The sequence below is a fragment of the Macrotis lagotis genome, chromosome X, assembly GCF_037893015.1.
Source record: "Macrotis lagotis isolate mMagLag1 chromosome X, bilby.v1.9.chrom.fasta, whole genome shotgun sequence".
NCBI lineage: Eukaryota > Metazoa > Chordata > Mammalia > Peramelemorphia > Peramelidae > Macrotis > Macrotis lagotis.
The window spans coordinates 189,421,418-189,447,711 of record NC_133666.1 but is presented as its reverse complement, the minus strand read 5'-3'; the positions used below and the strand labels follow the sequence as shown (position 1 = coordinate 189,447,711).

General features: G+C 35.9%; 1 protein-coding gene across 1 annotated transcript in view; it reads right to left on the bottom strand.

Annotated features, from left to right (window-relative positions):
• Positions 1 to 26,294, bottom strand: part of TMOD1 (tropomodulin 1) — a 162,354-nt gene that overhangs the window by 83,069 nt on the left and 52,991 nt on the right. Inside the window, 1 exon segment of the mRNA XM_074201960.1 lies at positions 6,324 to 6,480. Within this exon segment, the coding sequence (XP_074058061.1) occupies positions 6,324 to 6,480 (157 nt within the window).

Sequence of the window (26,294 nt, the reverse complement as noted above, 5' to 3'; positions counted from 1 at the left end):
AGCTGTGACTCTTCCCAAGCATTTTGGAAAACAATTTGTAACTATGTCCACAAAGTTACTAAAATTGTGCATGATCTTTGACCCAGTACTACTACTACTACTACTACTACTACTACTACTACTACTACTACTACTACTACTACTACTACTACTACTACTACTACTACACCTATACTCAAGGAAATAAAAGAAGAGGAAAAGTACCAATATATACAAATTTATTAATGATTACTCTTCTTGAAGTGGCAAAGAACTGGAATCTAATGGGGAATCCATCAATCAGAGAACAGCTGAACAAATTATGCTACATAAATATAATGAAACTCTACTATGTTGAAAAAATTATGAGAGGTATAATTTCAGAAATATTTATATGAACTGATATAAAATGAAGTCAGGCAGAACTAGAAGAACAATTTCCATAAATATAATACAACACTTTATTTTTTTATTAAAACTTTTTCCAATTATATGTAAGGATAGTTGTTTTTTCTTTTTAGGTTTTTGCAAGGCAAATGGGGTTAAGTGGCTTGCCCAAAGCCACACAGCTAGGTAATTATTAAGTGTCTGAGACCGGATTTGAACCCAGGTACTCCTGACTCCAGGGCAGGTGCTTTATCCACTGTACCACCTAGCCACCCCAAGGATAGTTTTCAACATTTATTTTTGTAAAATTTTTCCCTCCCACTCTTCCTTCCCCCTGTGCTAAGATATCAAGTAATCTGATATAAGTTATACAAGCAAAATCATGTTGTACATTTTTCCATATTATTCATGTTGTGAAGGAAAAATTGGAGCCAAAGGGAAAAACCACAAGAAAGAAAAAAATTAAAAAGTGAAAATAGTGTACTTTGATCTGCATTCAGACTCCATAATTCTTTCTCTGGAGATGTATGGCATTTTCCATCATAATTTTTTTGGAATTGTCTTTGATCACTGGATTTTTGAGAAAACTAAGTCTATCATAGTTGATCATCACACAGTGTTGCTCTTATTGTGTACAATGTTCTCCTGGTTCACTTCACATGTTCACTCTACTCACTTCACTCAGTTCCGAGCAATAGCTATGAAGATGCCATTAGAAAATTCTTTCTTCTGCAGATACTTATCTCACCCTGCTAGATCACCTTATTTCTCTGTTTTCTAGGCAAGCAACCACTTAGAATCCTGTCTTATGCTCTTCATTTTGGTTGAGACAGAGTGAGTCACAGAGAATGAATAAGCACAGATGAGTGCAGATTTCATTAAATTATCTTCCCTCCCCAAAACTAACCCTTTTCCAAACCTCCCTATTATTGTTGGTGACACTACATCTTTTCAGTCACCCAAATTCAATGTTATCTTCAACTCCTTATTCGCCATAATCCCAAATATCTAATTAATTTCCAAATCTTGTTGTTTTTAACATCACAACATCACTTGCATCTGTCTCCTCTCTAAGCAAACAGCTTCCATTCTAATTCAAAAGCCTCATCACCTCTCTACTGTATTCCTGCAATAACTTTCCCAACACAAAACTTTCCCTACACATTATCTATAGGTTAGAGATTTTATATTTGGATTTCTTAATTCATAGAGTTATTATGGGAAGTGAATAAGAAGCAATTTAGAACTATAAAATTCTATATAAAATTAAGATGAGGATGATTATAATATGATTTATTCTCTATTGTCCTCTGGATAGAGTCCTAACTTCCTTAATTGAAAATTTAACACCTTATATCTTTCCTTTATTATCTCTTTCCAAATTTCCAAACTATTCCTTCACTGTAAGAAATCTAGTCTCCTCCATAGCCACACTAGGTTCAATCTTCCTTCATGATTTTCTTTGTGCTGTTCCATCAGACTGAAATGCCCCACTTCCCCTATCCCACCTAGCTATCATTTAAGTCACATATTATCCACAAAGTCAACCTTGAAAACCCCTGTCCTTCATTTTTTTTAGGTTTTTTTGCAAGGCAAATGGGGTTAAGTGGCTTGCCCAAGGCCACACAGCTAGGTAATTATTAAGTGTCTGAGGTCAGATTTGAACTCAGGTACTCTTGAATTAAGGGCTGGTGCTCTATCCACTGTGCCACCTAGCCACCCCAACCCCTGTCCTTCAGAAATAGCCCTAGGAAACTTCTCACTCTTCCGAATCAAATGAAAGTATGAAAAGTCACCCCCCCAAAACATAAAGCACAAAGTGAACATGAATTAACATAGTAGTCATAGCTCATAAAAGTATTCTGGTTGCTCCAAAACCAAGAGTTAGCTGAGGCTGCCCTTCACAATCAGTGTCTCTTGAAACACAGTGATAAAGGAAAAAGCTATTAGACAATGTGCCTTAAATTTTTCTTTACTTTCCTGAGTATAAGCATTCTGTCATGAACCGATTCTTTCTTTGAGTTGCTGAAATTAAGCTAATTGTCCTGAGTTAGTGAGACAAATTATTGCATAATTATTGGAAGCAATTGGTGTTGGCTTCTTTTAAATAATTTGAGAAGATATCTCCTGTGCACTGTCAGACTGACAAAAACCAGTTCTCCCCTGTAATATAAATGAATGCTGCAAAACAGTCCACACTCTTTCAGCAGCTTATAATCTCAAGACACACTAGTTTTTTTGTCTGTGTTTTTCTGAGGGTTGAATTTTTTGTGAATAATAGAACAAATTCAAAATAAATTCTAGTTTTATTTACACACAGAGGGACACACAAATTGTTAGTAGAATCAGTGTGATAGAAATAAGAGGACAGAAAGGACCTGGGAACCTGTGCCAGTAAACGTTCCAGATTTCTCCTTAATGGGACTGTAATCAGCTCTCATATTTAAGCCACAGGGAGCAATTGACATTGCTGGTATTAGATCCTTTGATCTTGAGGCTGGCCCCATAATTCTGCTGGGTTAGAGAGCAAAGTGATTGTTTGGCAGCAAGACAAGAATCTGGGTAGGACCTAACCTGGAAAGGCAAAGGGAGAAGAGCAGTCTGGGAATTCATGAAGTCATAGATTTAAAGGGGGGGGAGCTTAGAAGACATGTACTCTAATCCCTTTGTTTTACAGAGAAGAAAACTGAGGGTAAGTAACTTGCTCAAGGTTATCGATTTAATGACCATCAAAGACTGGATTTGAACCCCTGATCTCTACTTTTATAACCAGAGTTTTTCCCACTATTTTTTTCCCTTTTATGTATTATCTACAAGAAAATCTCTCATCTGAAGAGGGTTGCTTGTTGGTCAGTACCATTTATTATCAATATCATTATTATTGTTATTACTACTCTTGTCACATTGACTATGTTTTATGTATCCATGTCTCATATTGGGGAAGGGAGAAGTTGGAGACTCCTGACAAATATCATCATCATCATCACCATCATCATCATTATCACCATCATCATCATCACCACCATTACCATCATCACTTCCACTTACATGTACTTTAAAGTTTGCAAAACACTTTAAATGTATTATTGAATTTGATGCTCCAAGTTGTCTCATGAGACAAGGACTATAGGTATTATCCTTCTAGAAGATATTCCCTCTAGGAGAGAAAACTGGGGCTAAAAGATTTTAAGTAACTTGTCCAGGGCACCCCAGCTATTAAGTATGTGAAGTGAGATTCTGATTGATATGGTTCTCCCAGAATCCAAGTCCCACATATTCATTATACTATGTTTAGACTCAAGTATATGTGTAATTAATTCTTTTTGGTTATATTCATAGTAGCATAAGAACACTGACATGAAGTACCAAAAATAGGGATGGTCAATTTTCGACTGCCTATGATAGCCTGGATAAACCCCAATATCAAACAATCCATACTGAGAATTTTTTTGCTTTCAAAGTAGGAGCTGGATACGCTGGATACACTGAGGTCAAATAGAACAGTCAGAGCTTTGGTATTTAATCTCTGGGATGAATCTGAGTCATACACTTTCCTCTTCTCCCTTTTCGATCTGCCCTCTAACTGTTCCCTGATCGATTTCTTCTCATGAGGCCTCGATAAGCTATGGAGAGGCAAACAAACTGTGTTTGACAAACTAAAAACACTTTTCAAAAGGAGAAAGAAGGGATGAGGGTAATAGAGATTTGCTTAGTTACTGCTGAATTCTCTGCCACCCTCTTATTTCTCACATTCTAAGGGTTCAAACAGGAGTTTCTCTTCTTCCATTTAGAACTTTGTTGAAGGTTAATTTTTCTTCTTCTTTACATTTCTATTACTCCTCAGTCATACTGGTACAATAGGAAAGGCACTGACTCTGGAATTAGGGACCTGATTTCAAATCTCACCTCTGATACTTACTGCCTTTGTGATCTTGATCATTTTTCTCACTTGGGCTTCAGTTTTCTTCTTTTCAAAGTGAGAAGGTTGAACTAGATGGTCTTTGAGGTCCTTTTCTAGATTTATGATCTCAAGATACCTTCTCTCTTTTTTTTGGACAATTTAAGCAAAACAAACTTGGCGTTCTGACAAATACCAGTTTTTTGTGAATCCCAAACATTAGGGGACACTGTCAGAAAGTTATTACCTACTATTCTTTCTGTATCATGACCAAAGCTACCTGACTGGCATAAGATCAAACAACAAAAGGCAAAAAACATGGTCAGAGAAAAAACCGGGGTACTCCAGTGACAAGAACTCAGCAAAGAAATCATACTAAGAGAGGCTTTTGGGGATAATTAGGGGGAAAAAAGCATTCCTGGAATGTGTGGTGTTCAAGGAAAAACAGTTGTGGAAATGAGAGAGTACCAGAAAGATATATAGCATGGAATATACAAATATTCCCCACTTCACCATTTATTTTAGTGCACGTGTCCATTACTCTAACATTAAAATGTTTGTGTTCAGAAATTTTTTTTATTATTTGCTTTATAGAAAAATGGCTTGACTTAGGAGACAGAAGACTGTCCTTGAAGTAAGGATGACCTGGATTAAATTCCTGCCACATCCAAGGCAAATCATATAATTTTTCAGTGTTCTAGGCAGCCTTTTATTGAGTATAAGTAACCAATAAGTTGCCATTTACATTAGTGGGAGGAGCTTACACACTCAGAGATTCGCATGAGGATGAAACCACTTGTTTAATACTGCTAACTCCAGATCTTTGGATCTTCTTTCTTCTCCAAACACACACACACACACATACACACACACACACACACACACACACACACACACACACATACACACAGATACACATATAAGTAGAAGGTGATTAGAAGTTCATCTTAGGCCAATATTTTTAGTTTTCTAGTGAAAGTCCAATATCAATGGAGTCTGAAACACTACTTTAAAACCTTCTTGGGAGATCCTTTTATTTATATAGGGATGATATACAGTAGTACCATTTGGTGAATGAAATTTAATATCATATAAACATGAGGGAGAGGCAATATGGCAGAAAGAATCATCCACTGAGTCTGGATCCCTGTTCTGTCACAAATTAGCCATGTGACCTTTGGCTTTTCATAACCTTTCTCAACAATGGCCTCCTCAACTACAAAGGGGAGAAAGCAATATCTATTATAATGTCCTCAAAGCTTTATTGTGAAGATCGAATAAGAGTCTTTGTAAAATGAGTCATTATCTGTTGAGCATTATAAAAGAATGTGAACTATTATCAATAAGTGTCTGATGAAGATGTGTACCAAGTAGGACAAATTTCTCTTTTACAATATTAAAGCCCATACAACAAAACCAATGTTGCCACTTTGTTGCAACACATAGATTACATCAACAGAGAAGCAACATAGCATAGGGGTGGATACATTTAGAACTACAAAGGAACTCAAAGGTCATCCAATCTGATCCCCTCATTTTATAGGTGGGAAAAGTAAAATGCAGAGAACTAAACTGATTTGCCATAGGCATTCAGCTAAAATGAATCTTGAGTTCTTATTTCACAGCCAGAGTTTGTTTTCACTGTATTATACTACTTCAGGAAGATCTGGTTTCAAATCTTGACTCTCAAATTCACTAGCTATATGACCACAAACATGTCATATACATAACATCCTTTTAAGTCTTAACTTCCTTACCTGTAAAATGAGCATAAAAATACTAGTAGTAGCTACCTTATAGGACTGTCATGAGGACTAAATGAGATGATGTATAAAAACTACTTTTTAGTTTAAAGCTTCCTAGAAATATTGGTTATTAAAGCATGATACTGTCAGGCAGTAATCTAGGTTATGCCTACAGATTACAGCATCTTTTACAGCATAAAAATCATACCCCACAGAAAAATGTTGAAAAGAAATGACAAAACAGAAGTCAAAGAATTATCTTATGAGCTCAATTAGCAAGGCCATAGCCCTGTTCAAGAAATATTTGATGATACCTCTTTTTTCTCCTGTGTAGGGGACCAGATCTTCTCGGTCTTTAAATTCTTTAGCTTGTTTTTCCAAGTGATCCAGAAGATCATCTCTTTTAAATGGACCTGTAGGTGGTTTTGTGGTCTGATCCTTCTGTCTCAGTCCTGCAGGCAATAGTGCATTCTAAAATGGAGAAAAAGAGAGGGAGGGAGAGGAAGAATGAGGGGAAGAGCACAGAGGAAGGAACGAGAGGGGGGGGCAAAAGGAAAAAGGAGAATGAGAAGGGGGGGGAAATAAAAGAAATAAAAGAGAGGGAGAGTTTTTGAAAAAGAATAAAGGGAGAGGAAGGAAAGGAGAGGGAAGGAGAGGAAGAAAAAAGAGAGGAGAGGGAATGAGGAGAAGGGGAGGAGGAGGAGGAGGAGGAGGAAAGGAAGAAGAGAAGAGGGGAAGGAGAGGAGAGAATGATTAACAGCTAAAAAGTTATATTTTTTCAGAAAAGTCTTCTTAATATAGATGATTTCATAAATAAAAACTAGAATTTTTAGAAAAATACATCTGATGTAAGAGTCAACCAGGGCTGTCAAGGAATCAGCAATATTTATTGTTTGCTCAAAACAACTAGTACTGTACTATGAGCTATTGGGGGCAGGGTGGAGAGGAAGAAGTAATAAGGAACAGTATGTCAAAAGAAATGGCAGAAATGATCCTTACCTAAAAAAATTTGTCATCTCATTAAAAAAATTTAAATTTATTTATAATTCAACATATCAGCAAGAGCAAATTAATTTAGTGTATACTGGGAAAATGAATTATGAATTAGGTGTTGAAGAAAGTATAGGATAGATTGCTGAGGAGACTAGGGTAGAAAATGATCAAAAGCATGAGCAGGTATAAGTCATGTGTAGGGGATAGTCAGAAGATTATTTTGACCAAAGTGTAAGAGATGAAAAGGAAATGAAAATGGTATTAAAGTGAGTGGCAGGGAGCGTTGGTATCTGGAGAGCTTTGAAAATGAGAGGTTGGGATTTTTTACACATTATCCAGCACACTGCTAGACAAAGAGTAGATGTTTAACTGATTGATTAAATTGGTATTTTAGGGCCAATTTTCTCAGCAGCTGGGTAATGCAAGGCGGTATACCAAAATAAACTAGAGTCATAGAGACCATTAATTTCAGTAATCCAAGCACAAGTTGATGAAGGCCTAGATCACTGGTGGTTGGAAAAATAGAAAGGAAGGCTCAACTCAGACAAACATTTCCAAGTAATAATCAGTAGAACCCAGGCATGATGAAAGAGATAGTTTAACGTTTTTGTTTTCAGGTACATACTTCAAAAATGTAAATGGCTAAAGTTGTCTAGCTAAGAGAAAAAAGGGGCTATCTATGGGAGTATTTACTTTATGCAAAATGGAATCTATACTTGGGACAAATTGCTACAGACTAACAAATAATAAAAATCTTATAAGGGATTTAATTCCTCTTCCATATAACTTTGATATGACCTGTGAATGAATTTAAGCTGCAACTTAAAAAATCTTGGGAGTTGGAGAGATTTCTGAGGGGAACAACAGTCAAGAAAGTCATGCTCAAAATGACTGGATGAGTGCCAAGAAATTCCCTAAGTGTAAGATAAGTTAACTTACATTCAGGTCTCACTTAGAGCATGTGATGTGAGAAACAGTTGCTATTTGTTACCCAAACTAGGCTATTTTTAAGTTTCTTCTTATTGTTATGTGGGCAGTTAAAAACCCAAAGTTAGATTAGCAAAGCATTAGAGAAAAACTTTTGTGTAAATGGGAGGATAAGAAACCCTAGATCAACTTGATAAGTATTCCCAAACAATTTAAGAATACAGCACGGTGATTTTTGTGGTAAATGGGTCCTAGACCTTTGCTGAGGTACAAAAGAAAATCCTTTAATTGGTTTCCCTTGACTAGGGCTGCTTCCAAGCCTGGTTATTCAGAATTAAAAACAGGGCTGAGGGCAGATACATACCCCATCCTTTGATTTATAAAAGCAAGATGTGAAATGGCTTAGCTCTCTCTCTCTCTCTCTCTCTCTCTCTCTCTCTCTCTCTCTCTCTCTCTCTCTCTCTCTCTCTCTCTCTCTCTCTCTCCCTCCTGGTAGGCTTCCACTATTGTAGTTTGGAGTATACAGTAAGAGAGGGGAGTCCCTCTCCCTTCCAACTTCATTCTTCAACTCACACCTTACAGAAAATGACTACTTGCATTAGAAGCCATGATAATTGGTATACAATCTGTTCAGGTGACTTAAAACTCCTAGATTACAGATACCTGGCCACCTAAGGTCTATTTCCTTTTGTCTATTCAGAAGTGCCTGAGAATGTCCTTTCACTGTCTGGAGGGCAAGTAAAGAACAAGGACTGGCTAAGGTCATCTGTTCCTCTAGTCTTGGTCTATTGTCATAGAGTTTAGTGATGTTGCTTGGAAGGAAGTCTCTAGTACAGAGTCCACAACCAAGAAGACTATGACCCAAATAGTGAAGAGTCTTCAGGTCATGCCATATGAAGACTGAATGAAGAGACTGGGGATGTTGAGACTAAACAGAATACTTGGGAGAAGCCATGATAGTTGTCTTGAAGTATCTGAAAGTCTGTCATGAGATTTGTCATTAAAACTCACTAATTTGTACCATGTTGGGTGAGGGGGAGGCCAATTGATCTAGAGAAACATTTCAAACATGCAGTAAAACACTGAGAAAGAAATTCATTTTTTTAGTTTTTTGATATTTAAATGAAGAGAATGAGACTACCATTAAGGAATCTCCTTTAATAAATGGATTTGTAATTAGCAAATGCATATTTTATCAAGAAATATATTCTTGTGAAGTGTATGAGGGTACTTACAAATAACACCATCCTTGTACCTATTTTTTTAGGTACCTCTTTTTTTTTCTGGCAAGGAAATGGGGTCAGCTAGGTAATTATTAAGTGTCTGAAGCTGGATTTGAACTCAGGTCCTTCTGACTCCAGGGCAGGTACTCTATTCACTGAGTCACCTAGCTGCCCCCTTGTACCTCTTCTTAAAACCACTGAATTTAAAGTTGGACAGGATCTGAGAAATGTCTAACTCATTTTAAGAAGGAAGAAACTTGGGACTAAAGTGACTTGATTTGGTAGAAGGCAATGCAAGTGCAAATTACGAGAGTAGAGATTTCAGTTCAAGTTCTTTGATTAAAGTGATATACCATATATTGATCTGATACCTTTAGTTTGGTTAGTTGGAATTATTTTCATGAGCTGCTATATGTTACAGTGCTCGACTTACACTTCAAATTTGACCTCAGATAGTATCTGTGTGGTTCTAGGCAAGTCACTTAACCTTGTTTCCTCAGTTAACTCAGTTTTCCCATCTGTAAAATGATCTGGAGGAGACAATGGCAAACTGATCCAGTATCTTTGCCAAGAAAACCCCAGATGAGGTCAGACATCATAGAACAACAAGTATTTTTAACAGATCCTGAAAACAAAGATTCCAACTCAGCTTCTGCCCAAATTTCCACAAATTTTTGATGAGCTGATAAACAGAATCTGAATCAATGAAGTCATATTTACAACACAGCTTGTACAGTGATCATTACAAAAATTACTGCATAATAATGTATCCTTTGGCACTATTAATGTATCTTTGGGGACAAAGTTTGGTATTGGTTTTGGTATGAGTTTGATGAATTTTTGCAAAAAGCATTGTCTTTTATTGGCAAAACGTTCTTTATCATATAGTTTAAGCTTAAGTGAGGAAAGCTCAGCATTTCTTTCCCTGAGTTCCAGTTTCCTTGAATTTTCCCACCATTACTTGGGAAAACAGGAAGCATTTTGGTGCCTAATCTTTGATTCTGATCCCTACAGGACTCTCAGTGTATAACATAGCTCTTGAAAAGCTTCATGTACTATCTCAAATGCACCTATTTACCCTGAGAACCTGACCTAGGCTTTTCCCTAAAAAGCAATCCTTGAGATTGCTAGGCCCTTTCCTTTCCTCCACTCTTCTTTCACCAAGCAGTCAGGAAATATAAAAGGGAAATTGGGGTCTGGAAGATTGTTCAATCCCATGATCAGATGCAAAAAACAACATGAGCAAAATCATTAAAGCAATCTTTACAATGATAAAATTGTAGAGGAAAATAATTCTGAAAGACTTTGGAAATCTGATTAATACAAAGATAAATAATAAATCCAAAGAAATAAAGATGAAACATGTCACTCAACTTCTGATAGAGAGGAGATGAACTTAAAATTACCCTAAATGCAGAAAAAAGACATTTCTTGGACATCATTATTGTGAGAATTTGTTTTGTCAGGATCTATAGATATGTACCAAGGCACTTGAGTTTTAAAAGTATTTATTCAATAAAATAGAGAGGGTAGTGGGAAAAACAAATTACTTCTTTTAATTGTTACTTGAAAAATAAAAATAATGAATTAAAAAGTTAATTGCATTGTCGGATGTTCACATTGACATTAGCATGGAGCTTGGTGGATTTGTTCCTAACTATGAGCAAAGGGTGTCTGTGCAGTTACTTTAGGGGCTTCTTGGCTTCTAGATTAGAGAGATAAGATGGATGATATCAACCACATTTCAGGTTGCTAAAGGGAGAATAAGATTCTGGGAAGAAACTGAGAGGAATTGGCAGTCTTCACCATGTCCCTATCCTCAGATTACACTAAAGGCTTCAAGGTATTTCTACTTGGTGAGATCTAGGACACTCTCTTGATTGCACTGAGCTATTTCACTTCTAATGGAAAGCCCTTTCACTCTATATTGTCTAGTATATATTCTTCTATGTGCACTCTCTGATTTTTGTTTTGTTATTGACTTGGACAAATAAATTTCTTTGCTATTTACTCCATGTGTTCATTTTTGAAAAATGGTATTTGTTGAGGAAAGGGTCAAGCTTTGGATATAAACACTGGTTTTTCTTTTCCTGATTAATGAACAGAAACTATACGTTTAGTGTGAACCTGAAAATCACATCTCCCTAGAGTGACTAACAATATTTAAGGGATTGAATAGTTATAATTCTAGCCCAGTATGCCCTCTCTCTAAGGAGAACAGAGTGAACAGGCTTTGGACCCCAGCCCCAGCCCATGGACCCCTCCTTCTGTCAGGAATTAAAATTTCCTTAGGAAAAGGGTGTAGGGGAAGAGGGCAGAGATATCCACTCTGTGTCTCTTCAAGTCACACAGTAACCCTCATATATAACATGTGAGGGACAGCTGTGTTTCACTTTAATCTAAGGAAGAGCTGATAGCAGAATATCTTCATTTGAATCAGTTTCTTTACTTTTTTGTGCTATGGATCCCTTGGATAGGCTGGTGATGTCTATGGATCCTTCTTAGAATAATGTTTGTAAATTAATAAGCTACAAAAGATTACATAGGAAACATTCTATATTGGAATAAAATTATTAATTTAAAAAATTCACAGATCCCAGATTTAACAACTCCTTTATTAGATATGTGCATTTTATTTGTGCTATTCCCAGATAATTATTTCTGGGTTCTTGGGATCTAAGCAACCTAAGCAATCTACCCAAATAGGTACAATAACTGACATTTATTATAGCACTTTCAGGTTATCAAAGAACTTAACAAATATTATTTCTTACAATAATAATAATGATAATAGCCGACATTTACATTATCCTTACTAAGTGACTGACACTAAGCAATTTAGAATTTGATCCTCACTTTAAAATTATTATTTCATTTTATCCTCACTCTATTTTATGAAGGGTAAATGACTTAGCCAGGATCATGCTAGTAAATATCTGAGATGGAATTGGACCTCAGGTCATTAGAAATGACAAATCACTCTAGTATCTTTGTCCAGAAAACTCCAAAATGGGGTCACCAAAACTGAACTAAAAACTGTTTTCTGACTCCAGGTCCAGCACCACCAAGCTACCATCTTATGATTTTGTGATCATTACTTCAGGACGTTAGTACTGGAAGACTTTATTGATCAAGAGACTATGAGAAGTTAAAAGACTTTCTAATAACTGTACAATTAATAAGTTTTCTCTCTGGACTTTAAATCCAGCAACAGTTCATGTACCAGAAATCTTTCTGGCTATCAGGTGTTCTATAGATTCATATCTTTTTTCATATCCTTTAAAGGAAAAGAGGTGGGAATTAGTGCTAATATCTGGGAAAGGGAATTCTCTATGGTAAGTTTCTTGAGCCATACAGTCTAGGAAAAATTATCTTTCTTTGTACAGAAGGGGAAAAAAAGGATGGGAAATAGCCTCTTGACCATTGCAAGAGGAACAATAAATCCATTATGACCTTTGAATGGGACTAGAAGAAAGAGACATAAAAATGTAGGGCTTCTTCTCCCCAGAGACACTTAGGGAATAAGTACTGATCTCCAGCTGAGTATTTCTGCCAAAACATTTTAGAGAAGTTTCAGTGGGTGCCCAGATCCCATACACAAATCTTATGAGAGCAACAAGGCAATTGTTAGAGAAGGACTGGGACTCAGGGAACCTCTGGGATAGGACTCAGCTTGCCATTAACCAAGGAACACTGGACAAGTCAATTAGCCTCTTTGTTCTCAGATTCAATGTCTGTCAAGTGAAATAACAGAACTAGATGATCTGTATGGTCCCTGCCAGTTTTAACCTTCTTTGTTTTATTTATTTAAAATAAACAATCTCCAATGCTGCCTTGGAAATCAACAGTATTTTTCCCTGAAACTTCCACTTATTATTTAAAAGAGAAACTTTTTTTTAGGTTTTTGCAAGGCAAATGGGGTTAAAGTGCCTTGCCCAAGCCACACAGCTAGGTAATTATTAAGTGTCTGAGGCTAGATTTGAACTCAGGTACTTCTGACTCCAGGGCTGGTGCTCTATCCACTGTGCAACCTAACTGCCCCCAAAACAGAAATTTTTAAAAAGTAAAGTAAAATTGGGGCAGCAAGGTGAGTTGGTGAATAGAGCACCGGCCTTGGAGTCAGGAAGACCCAAGTTTAAATCTGACCTCAGAAACTTAATAATTGCTTAGCTATGTGATCTTGGGCATGTCACTTAACCCAATTGCCTTAAATAAAATTTAAAAAATGAAGTAAAATTAAAGTAAAAGTAAAATAAAAAAATAATTTTATTTTGAAATGTCAAAAATTATTATCACTATCCATGAGTTAACATGAAATTCTATCCATGCCTAATCAAGACAGATTTTTCTTTTAAAAATATAAATCTATACTCAAACACACATGCATGCTTTGTACATATATATATATATATATATACTTATATATATATATATATATATATATGTTTAAAAACTTAGGGATCCACATTAATTCTGATATTAAGTATAACATCATAAACAAGGGTCCCAGTCATTGATGCTTTTCTGTGACATATAGAAAACACAGTGATCATATTTCCAAATTTTCATTTATTTAATTAATAAAGGTTACTCAATATCTGTTTACCTTAGCCATCTTATAGATGATAAAGCAGAAAAAGGTTCAAGTGAACTGAAAGAGAGGAAATTCCTGTTTGACTCCCCAGTTCTAGCACTTAACAGTTGTGTGATCTTGAGCAAGTCCCTTTACTATTCTGAGCCCCAGTTTCCATATTTGTAAAAACATGGATTATAATAATTGTATGATACTACACAAGATTGTTGAATAAATATGCTTTGTAAATGTTAAAATATACTATATCAATGTAAAAAATTATTATTTTTGACTTTTAAAAATTATTTTACAATTTTGCAATTTTTTAAAAAATTTCTACCCCAAAAGAAAATCTAGTGTTTTATTTCTACTTAGGGAATTCATCCAAAGTAGGAGCATATGAGTGCAGCTAATAGAGCAGTAGAGAGAGAGTTCTCAGGGAGACCTGAGTTCAAATTTGACCTCAGACACTTACTAGCTGTGTGGCACTAGGCAAGCTACTTCACTATATTTGCCTCCATATCCTCATGTAAATGAATGGAGAAGGAAATGGCAAATCATTCCAATATCTTTGTCAAGAAAACCCCAAATGGGGTTACAAAGAGTCAATGACTGGAGCACCTGAAAAACAACAAAAGGAGCTCCCTAATAATAACAAGCGATCTCTGACTTTATCTGCCTCTTTAATATATAGTCTGGCTGCAAATTAAGTATGTTTAAAATGTTTTTTAAAAAATTAAGTGTATTATCTCTTTGCATTATAATTGCTTAGTAAGGTGACAAAGTTAGAATAAAGACCTTAGAAAAAGGTTCTCAGAGCCATATAATATTAGAAAGGGTCTGGCGCATAGTAAAGTGTTTAATAAATACTTTCTTGACTTGGTTTATTGACTGGAAGAAAGAAACTGCTTCCCATTGAAGTTGAGCAGGTAGTAGTCCATCCTTATTTCTAATGGGCATAGACCTGAAGAAGTGCAAATTCACTCCCATCTCATAAAGAGATTCATGAAATCAAGGAAAGAAGTTTGATGATCTCTTATAATCTGCAATTTCTATTGCATATTTCTTTTGAAATGGATAGGATTATGTTAGTAAATAGATTATTAGGATTTAATTAAAACCAAAACCTCATGCTTCATGCTATACCACTCCAACCTGCAATTTGATAAATTGTTTTAGAACTATAATTTCCCCAAAGAAATCTAAGTATATTTCAGTTCTTTGAGTTAAATAAACACTTCTGTTTTTAAGGAGAAATTTTTGCATGATTTATTGGGTGCCACCTGCCAGGATGAGTTATTAGAAATTATACAAGCTCTCTAGGTTTATAAGGCTAACCCTGCTGGGGAATGGGGAAACTTTTTTTAGAAAAGTCTGGAAGAGAATGTAGATATCCCTGGAAGAATGTGTGAAGTTTAATATTAATAATAACAAACAATAATAATTAGTATTTGCATAGAGTTTCTTGAAAGAATTTTATATATATTACTATCATATGATCTTCCTAACTGTTATTTTTGAGGTAGGTTATTTTAGGTATTATTATCTTCATTTTACATATGAGGAAACTGAATTATAAAGAGGTGAAATGACCTGTCTAAGATACAGATCTATTAAGAATTTTGAATTCAAGACTTTTTAATTCCAAATTAGGTGTTCTATCAATTATGGTTCCCCTTTTAAATAACTTTTAATTTCCTAGAGTATTCCCAGTGTCTTCACTAACTAGCTAACTAACTAACTAACTAACTAACTATATATATATATATAAAACAAAAAAAAAGAGAACTTGACATTCCTCCTGACTTCTGTATTTTTGTTGATGACATCATCATCATCATCATTCTCAGAGGTTCAAAAATCTTAAAAGTCATTCTTAAATCTTTCCTTTCTTTCACCTACTCAATCAAAGTATTATCAATTATACCTAACCAATATTTCAAATCCTTCAGAAGAACATAAACTCCTTGAGGGAAAGGACTAATTTAACCTTGTATCCTCAGCACATAGTATTGTGTTGGGTTATAAGTGGACATCTTATAAATATTTGTTGAATTGAATTAAAGATTTCAATCAATTCTTCAAGCACTTATTAAAAATCTTTTATCTTCCAAGCACAGTGTTTGTTAGGTGCAGGGAATACAAAGACAAAAATAACAGAAGAGTAGACCAGACAAAGAAAAACACTAATACTTCTATTTGTCATTTAAAATCCTGCCATTTTCAGTTTAACCCTTTCTAGTCTTATCTTTATAGTACTTTCTCTCAAATTCTCCTCTCTCAAATCCAATTCATGTGCTTGTCTTGGCATCAACTCCCTGATATCATGGTCTTCTTCGAGAATGAAGGGCAAACGTTATGATTATTTTCTTATACACATCCCATTTATTTTTTTTGGAATAAACAGTAAATTTGACTAGGTCAAATTGGAGGCATTTCAATTGCATTCCCTATCTTCTTATTTTTATTCCCTTAATTTGGTGGCAATTTTGATTTTTGCTCTAAAAAGTCTGAATATCTTTAGTGATAGGGAACTTGCTACTTCTCAAAACACCTTAATACATTTGGGCATCCCTTTAATTATGGTGAAGCTCTTCCTTATGCTAATTCTTCACTTTCCATCCATGAGTATTTGCTTTCTCTTTTGAACCCAACCAAGTAACTTAATCCACCTATCAGATTTTTACATATTGGAAGATTGCTATCATATTTCTCCCAAATGTTTTCTTTTCCAGGCTAAAAAAGCCAAAATTCACTTAATAGTCCAATTTAATTAACTTTGATTCAAGAAATATTTAATTAGTTTCAAATCCAGCTCATTAGTATACATATCATATGTGGTCATCTTGCCCATAAAAAAACAATGAGTTCATCAAACGCCTTGCTCACAGTCCATTGTACTTATACCTACAGCCTCCCCTCAATAAAGCACTCTTGTGATTCTGTCAAAACAGGGGATGAGGTTAGTCTGATATTACTTGTTCTTAGTAAGTCCATCTTGAGTTAAATTAGCTATATTCTTCCATTATCCATTTTAGAATTTTGCCAGGAATCTGCATTAAATTCATCACTTTTCAGATTGCAGGATCCAATTTATTCTCTTTTTCTGAAAAATTAGGCCAATATTTGTCAAATCTACATTTGTCTGGCACCTTTCATTAGAAATGAATGAATCAAAAGGCAATTATCAAGTACTTACTATATATCAGACACAAAACCAAAATAATTCCTGCCCTCACAGAGCTTACTTCTAAAAGAAAGACAAGACAGTAGTAGCCAAGGAAGTGGCATTATCATTAGGATGCTGAGTGGAGCTATAGGAGAATCAATTAATAGGCCCTCTCCTGGGGCAGCTAGGTGGCACAGGGGATAGAGCACCAGCCCTGAAGTCAGGAGGACCTGAGTTCAAATTTGACCTGACTGTGTGACCATAAAAAAACAAAACAAGACCTGTTTACAGAGCAAGAGCCACTTCTTTCTTGGATAAAGGTGGGAGAGAGGTAACAGCAGGCCAGATGATAAGAAGATTGCCAGAATGGAGGATGGTCAGGTCTAGAGCTGGCTAGCAGGCTCTGTCCCATCACCCATGGGGGTTTCAAAACTGAGTGGCTTAGCCCCTAAAGCGCATTCTGTGTAGAGGTCCAGTCCAGAAAGTACAAGCGGATAGTCAGCGCAGGAAAAATACCAGGTTGTCCAGATATAGTTAACTCACTTGGCATTTAAGAGGTGATAATTAAGCTTCAGAGTTTATGTACTATAAAACTGTGTAGTAGAAGTTGGATGATATTTAATTTCATACCCAACAGCAATACGATCAGATTATATGTTAACTACAATATCTTCTCAGAGAAAACTTTTGGTAAAGTTAGTTGCTGTTATTCTGTTTTGATAGTTTCTTCATTTCTTATAATTTATACTTGAGTGAAAGGGAGGTTTTTCTAGGTTCTTAGAATAAAGTTTACCACACTTAATAAAAGAAAATATTGCTTAATAAAGCCTGTGAATAAATATAATGTTCTCTAGATAGGGAATTTATTGATAAAAATGAGCATCTGATGCCCAAATACAGAAGGAAGATAAATAGAAAATTAATGCTACTTTTCATATTTCTTTCTTCCTTCCTTCTTTCCCTCCTTTCCTGCCCTGTTCTGGCTAGCTAGCTTATCCTTTAATCATAAACTATGACTTGACTCAATCTAGTTGTAGTCAAGTTTTCAGGCAAATGTTGAACAGGCCAGAGACAAAGATGACAAGTTCTCCATTTATTAAACCTAATACAAGTGCTTAAATATCCTCCCCAGTCCCTAGTCCACTCTTGCAGCACTCTCCAATCATCCAGTAAAACAATGCTCTGAGCTCTGGTGCTCGAGGACACCAAGTGATAAAGGTTTACTTCCTAAGGCCAGTACTCCCACAGAGAACAGTCCTTTACACTTTCCTCCTTCTTTCCCTCCTTTCCCCCTTCCTCCCTCCTTCCCTTCCTTCCTTCTTTCCTTTCATTCTTTCTTTTCTTTCCTTTTTTCCTTCCTTCTTTCTTTCATCTTTCTTCCTTTATCTCTCATCTTTCTCTTTCGTTCATCTTTCATTGTTCTTTTTTCTTTCCTTCTTTTTTTCTTCCTTTTCTCATATTTCTTTCTTCCTTTCCTTCTTCCTTCCTTTCTTCTTCCTTTCCTTCCTTCCTTCCTTCCTTCCTTCCTTCCCTTCCTTCCTTCTTTCCTTCCTTCCTTCCTTCCTTCCTTTCTCTTTCTTCCTTCCTTTCGCTCTCTCTCTCTCTCTCTCTCTCTCTCTCTCTCTCTCTCTCTCTCTCTCTCTTTCTTTCTTTCTTTTCTTTCTTTCTGTCTTCATTTCTCAGTCTCCAGATGCAGCAGTCACTCACAGGCCCAATGCTACTGCTGATTAGCATAGGAGGCTTAATCTCCATTTCTGACTCAAAACACTCCCCCTTAGTCAGCCCTTCCAAGGGCTTGCCACATTGGTATCAGACTTCTTATTCATGAAATCAGGTTTAGTCCTAATTCAGAGCTCTACAACTCAAGTTATCCACTAGCCTCAGCCTCCTCCAGGAGCAGGGTACAAATGTGCACCGTCTATATATATATATATATATATGTACATACACACACACACACACACACACACACACACACACACACACACACACACAGAAATGGATGACAAGGTACCACAGCTCAGGTTTATTTTTTTTAAGCTTCCTATGATCACCAGAAATGATGACTTTGACTTCAATTCATGACATTTATAAGTTTTTCAAGCAAATATTAAGTTTTCCACCCTCCCACAGTCAATAGGATGCTCCATTGTTTTCACAAGTTAACCAGTACAACATTTGGCATAGTTTTCAAAGTTGTCATTGGGTCTGTGACATGTGAGCATTTTACATATAACAGAGGAAACAATGTGCTAAATCCCTCTAGTCTAGAGGAAAAAAAGAGAAGGAAAAGGACATTAGAAAGAAACTGCAATATATTAATATAACCTGTTAAAAATGAAGGAAATGAAGGCTAATCAAACAGTTGATCCTAAGTAACTGAATAATTATGCCATTCATACAAGGGACCAGGATGGGGGAAAATAAAGTCCCATTATAACATCATTTTAAATAAGCAGCATATTTTGATTTACTGTCTTCTTCAAAGAAGAACAGTAGGAAAAATGAAGAGAAAATTTTCTATTTTTCTCTTAAAAATTTTGATTTAGGGGGTGGCTAGGTGGCCTAGTGGATAAAGCACCGGCCCTGGAGTCAGGAGTACCTGGGTTCAAATCCGGACTCAGACTCTAAATAATTACCTAGCTGTGTGGCCTTGGGCAAGCCACTTAACCCCATTTGCCTTGCAAAAAAAAACCTAAAAAATTTTTTTTGATTTAAAAAATTTTGAAATATATTTTCACATGATTTTATAATGTGGTCCACCCTCCTGCCTCTCTAATTAAATGACAACAAAATAAAAACAATGAAAGTAAAGCCCTAATCATAAACATGCCTAGTCCAATTAAACAAATTCCCACATTTATCATTCATAAAGATATATGTTTCTGCATTTCAAGGCCACTACTTCTCTAGTAGGAAGTAAATGATATATATGATCTTTAGGCTTCTGGATTCATGGTTTATTATTATACTGATCAGAATTCTAAAATTTTTCAAGGTTGTCTTTCTTTATAATGGTGTTGCCATTGTATAAATTGCTCTCCTAGTTCTCATTTCATTCTATTCATAAAGTTCTGCACCATTTCCTTTGAAATTGTCATTTTGTTATTTCTTATGGTACATTAATATCCCATTATATTCATATACCACAATTTGTTTCAGCATTCACTTTTTTATATAAATTTTATTTATAGCAATGGGGTTAAGTGGCTTGCCCAAGGTCAACAGCTAGGCAATTAATAAGTGCCTGAGGCCACATTTGAACTCAGATCCTCCTGACTCCAGGGCCAGTGCTCTATACACTGCATCATCTAGCTGCCCCCATATACCATAATTTGTTTAGCTATACCCCAACAGGTTGTCACCATCTTAGTTTCCAGTGTTTTGCCACTAAGACTGATATAAATATTTTTGTATGTCTAATTCCTTTTTCTCTTTCTTTGAAAGAAAAATATTTTCAAAACCTTCACCTTCACCTCCATGCAAATAATTTAATACAGAAAGTGTTTCCAATGTTCCTCTTTCATCATTGTAGAAGAGTGTTTATTTGGTTATTTTAACCCTAAAGATAAGATTCCTAAGGACTCCATGGGGTCCTAAAGATACTTTCTTATCAGTTTCACCAAAAGGAAAATAAAGATGCTATAAACAAGGGTTGGTTGTTCTGGTTATACATTCAGGAATTTGTTGATCCCAACAGAAGTCACAAGTCTTGATGGGGGTTTCCTTGCTAGCTCTGGTACTAGCTATGGACCTAGGCAAGTTAACTCATTTCTGCAGGTCTCAGTTTCTTAATCTCTAAAATGAGGGGGTTGGTCTCTGTGGTCCCTTCTAGTTCTAGATCTATGGTCTTTTGACCATTAGAACATAGAGTGATGGATCTAGAGTCAAGAAGACCAGAGCATACTTACTAGATAAGCTTAGGCAAGTCATTTAACTTCTGTTTGTCTCAGTTTCCTCAACTATAAAATATAGGTCATTATAGTACCTACTTACCAGAGTTGTTGCAAGGATCAAATAAGATAATATTTGTAAAAAGCCCTTAGTATGGTGCCTGATATGTAGTAGACATCAGTATAAATGCTGTTTTTCCTTCCTTTCCATTCCTCCCTTTGATTATCATTTTTTACTTTTTTTTAGGTTTTTGCAAGGCAAATAGGGTTAAGTGGCTTGCCCAAGGCCACACAGCTAGGTAATTATTTAGAGTCTGAGTCCGGATTTGAACCCAGGTACTCCTGACTCCAGGGCTGGTGCTTTATCCACTGCACCACCTAGCTGCCCCTTGATTATCATTCTCAACTGTTACTCAATCCAGTCTCTAATGAAAGAGTTGGCCCTTCTCCTTGCAAAGGACAATTCTTCAACATGAAGGACAATTCTTCAACGTGTACTCTTGAGCATAGTTCCTCTATCTTCTCTAGAAGATTGTCCCCACTCTCATCTTTCCCTAACCCTCCCCACATCTCCCCATTTACAGATGCTTTCCCTGGTGTTACTGTTTTCAGCATCATAGGTACCCTTACGTGTTTATTTGTCTCACCTGAGAAGTTGAGGCAGTCAGATATAGCATCATGGATGGAGTACTGAGCCTTGGTAGGAAGACCTAAGTTCAAATTTGCCCTCAGACAATTACTTGTGTAACCCTGGACAAATCACTTACCCATTGTTTGCTTCATCTGCTTGTGGACTACAGTCATAACTAAATATTCAGTAAAACATTCACATTTTTGTGGCTGGACTTTTTTAGCCATGTATTATTGCCCCCATCTTATTAGATGGAGAAACTCATGCCCTGAGGCTTAAATGATTATCAGCTGCAGGGTCTGTCAGGACAGTCTGAAAGGCCATAGTATCAAAGTAGAACTTTCACTGGGATAAAAATGATACATTCTGGGAATTTTTTTTAGATTTGTTTTTTTTGCAAGGCAAATGGGGTTAAGTGGCTTGCCCAAGGCCACACAGCTAGGTAATTATTAAGTGTCTGAGACCGGATTTGAACCCAGGTACTCCTGACTCCAAGGCCTGTGCTTTATCCACTACGCCACCTAGCTGCCCCTGGGAATTTTTTAAATGCTTTTTAATGAACAAAAATGAGAAATCTCATCCCCACTCCTCTAAACAAACGAAAAAATCCTTCTAATAAACAGACACAATCAAGCCATGTCCAAAAGATATATGCCTCATTCTATCCCCATCTGGGAATGCTTTCTGTATTAAATACTATAATTTTCTATTTTTTAACCCTGTGGCTGACAATAACATCCTGGTCTGGTTTCTCAATGTAACAAGAAGGAACCTTGAGTTCTGAGGTACAAATCCCCCCCCAAACAGAGCCTACCAGTGAGTTCTAGCTAAGAGCTTCATCCCAGTCAGGCAACCAGACGGATGCTCAACAAGCATTTTATTAATTATTTTGAGTCAAAAGTCAGAAGCTTGGCTCTAGAGTGATTAATTTTTTTAGCGGACGGGGATGGTGGTTTAGTAAAAATGTATGAAACTATCTCAAACTGTGCTTTTTCTCTCTCAGTGGAGGGAGTGATAAAATCACTGATAAAAAAAATCATGAATCCTTTAAGTAACCAAATAATTCTACATGAAGTTCTTGAAAACATGCCACCCTAATGTGTGATGGATTGACTTATTACTGAGTTTATGGTAAACTTTTCTTCTAAAAATGTGTGATTTGCTCTGACATTTTGATTCAGGGATTTTACTGGGGCCTTACTTTAACTAGTTCGTGACTTTTTCCCTTATGACCTTTGGTCACGGGGATGCTTGTTCTTCTCCACTTACATTCTCACAGTATTTCTAAGGATACATGCCTATTTTTAGATAAGATATTTATTTCTTTCCACTTCAACTATTTACTCTCCTTGAACTTTTGCCTCCTGTATGTGTTTTGTGAGACAGTACTTTGTAAATTGTGGGATAATAGAGTGAGTATTGAAGTTGGACCTATGGAATTAAATCTTGTCTCTGCCACTCATTCCCTCTGTGACCCTGGGTCTCAGCTTCCTCATCTATAAAATGAGCAGGGTTAGATGAGATGATCTCTATAGTCTCTTTTAGCTCTAAATTTATGATTCTATAAAACAGCAGAAAATTTCTCTTGTATTTCCTTCATTTTTACATCTTACATCATAATGGAAATTTCATTTGAAGTGTTCATTTTCTTGGCACAAAACTCTCACTAAATAGAAAAGTAAATTTAATTATTATCTAGAGGAATAAAATGAGCTTTTAAGAATTGCTTTAGGTTTTCTTCTTCATAGTTTCTGTAGTTAAACCAGAATAAACTTGAGACTGACTCAAGTTGTAAATCTAGGAAAAAGCACTACATTTAAAAATCTAATTACTGGATTTCAATCCCATTAAAATGAATGCACTTTAATGGATTTTGAGGGGAGGTTCTTATATGTGAATGCTACTTGCTACTACCTAAGGGATGTCAGGAAAATCATTTTATTCCTCTGGGCCTGAGTTTCTTAATTGTCAAATGGGGACAATAATAACTAATCTGATCTACCTTACAGATATTCAGTGAAGATCACATAAGATAATACAAGTGAAAGTAATATGTGGATTGTAAAATTTATATATAAAGTACAAATTATTTATTATTGTATTATCATTATTTGTTATTGTAAGTGAACCAAAGTGTCTATAAAAACAACAGCAACAATAACAGCTAACATTTTTATGGCTCTTATTATGTGCCAAGCACATTATTTATTTTGAACCTGACAGTAATCCTGGTAGTCAAGTGCTATTATTATTCCCATTTTACAGATGAGAAAACTGAGGCAAGCAGGTTAAGTGACTTGCCCAGGGTCACATAGCTAGTAAGTGTTTGAGGCCAACCTTAAATTCAGGAAGATAAGTCTTCCTAACTCCAGGTCTGGCACTCTATCTACTACACCAATGAAATCAGAGATCTGATACAAAAAAAAAATCAATATACAAAAAAGAATCTATTATTAATTTTTTTGTTAAAATAAAATATTTTCTTGCTAATGTCATAGATACTGTTTTTTTTCTATTCTTGCTTTCCTGTTCATTAAGAAAGATAAATAAGAGAGGGTGAGATTTTACAAACAATTTTAAGCTTCAATACTTAAGATCAAATTATTTCTGCCTGCTTGGTCACAACTTACAGCTTTGTTTTCTCTATTGTTAATCATATTAAGAACATCATGCTGAGGAAAAAGATGGGGTATTTTTGATAGACAAAAGAATAATCCTTCAGTAATATAGTCAATCATATCATTTGTATCTGTATCTTCTAGGATAAGGTGATATAAGAAGGTAAGTAAGGCTGTGATTACAACATAACAGTCCTCTAAAAAATGACTTAGCTAGGGAGCAACTAGGTGGTGCAGTGCATAGAGCACTAGCCCTGGAGTCAAGAGGACCTGAGTTCAAACCCAGCCTCATACCCTCAATAATTACCTAGCTGTTCGTAATCAAGTCCCTTAACCCCATTGCCTTGCAAAGCCCCCTCCTTTGGGCTAGTCACTTCACCCCATTGCCTAGCAAACCCCCTTAAAAAAAAAGAGAGAATTATTGAAAAGAAGTGCTTTGCAAGTTTTAATGTATATGGGTATATATTCCTATAAACGCATCAAAGCATATATATATATATATATATATATATTTTTGAATGCATATAAACAAATATACCTATGCATTTATATGAAGGAGGGAATGTATGTTCATGCATCTCAGAACTGTGATTTTATTGATATAGAGGGAACTCCTAATGTGAAAACTCCTTCCCCCACTGATAAAGATCAATAACTCTTCTGTAATTTCTAGTCTTAGAGAGTTATCTTAGGCACTAAGACATTAAAAATTCACTACAATGGCAATGACAAAACTCGAACCTTAATCTTCCTCACTCCAAGGTCAGCCTTCTGGCTATCATGTCACAACTCTCAAAGGGCTATATAAATGTGAATTATAATGAATGAACACCCAACTTCAACCCTTATCTTGAAGTAATAGAATTAGCTCCATTCAGTAGAATGAATGATGAAAAATACTTCCCTTATCTTAATAGAAAAAAGATGAGAAACAATAGCAGAATGAGCTATTTTGTTTACTGTTTTTCTTTGTGTCAAGGAAGGATGAGGGCCAAGGTTAGAAAACAGGTGGAAAGGCATAGGTATATTTGATGGAGAAGGTATAAAAACAAAAGGCATTATGAAACTATTTTTTTAAAAAGGTAATGCAATGGGGGGCACAGTGGATAGAGCACCGGCCCTGGAGTCAGGAGTACCTGAGTTCAAATCCAGCCTTAGACACTTACTAATTACCTGGCCAAGTCACTTAACCCCATTGCCTTGAAAAAAAAAAAAAGTAATGCAATGTATAAATACCCTGACTTTTGGGGTTCTTTCTGGAGTTATGATTGTAAATTGAACCCTTACATTATGATTGACATTGTATCAGTTGTGTTTGACTATGACTTGATTTAAGGTTTTTTTGGCAAGGATAGTGGAGTGGTTTGTCATTTCCTTCTCCAGATCATTTTACAGATGAGGAACTGAAGCAAACAGGGTTAAGTGACTTGCCCAGAGTCATATAGCCAGTAAATGACAGATCTTTCTGAGACCAGGGTCTTGAGCTATGTCCACTCTGACAACCATTGTGCCCTGATATTTCCTTCATAGCGAGCCATGAATCAGAAGAATGAATACAAGTGAGGTAGAAATTTGGTAGTCTGTGTTGGATCTTCCTAACTTTGGTGTCAACCTGTATGTTCAAGAGGTTGAAGGCTTCCTAGTTTGGAGCCTAGTTAATCAGTGGGAGTTGTTTCCTGCTACTAAAATGATTTCTCATAGTAGAAGATGACCGGTCACACAGCTAGCGTCTGAGGCCACATTTGAATTCAGATCTCTTTGACATCACCTGGGCCAGGAATTCTTTAACCACGGAACCACCTAGCTGCCTTACCATGCAGCTGTCACAGGAAAGTAAGCTCTTAATAAACATTTATTGACTAACTGTTAGACTGGCTAATTTCACTTTTCACCCCACCTACCTCCAATGAGAACATTTCATATGAAGAAGCCTAGCCTAGAGATTTGATTGCTACTTACTACTTGCTCTGCCAGTCCCTAACTGTGAGATTCTGACCCTGAGCCAGTTACTCATCTTCTTGGCCTCCATGTCCTTCCATTTTTGTAAAATGAGCTGGGTTAGCTTAGATAAACTATATCATCTTGCAAACTGATAAAAAAAAAAGAACAAAAAACTTGGTGAGAAAGCTATTTTTCATGATCTCAAACCCTTGACTTTCCTTTGAGCTTTTACTGACCCAGAACAATTAGAATTTCATTTTTGAAGCAAAAGTCAACACATTGTAGTTCTCATTTTCCACCTTTGATACTTCAAATAA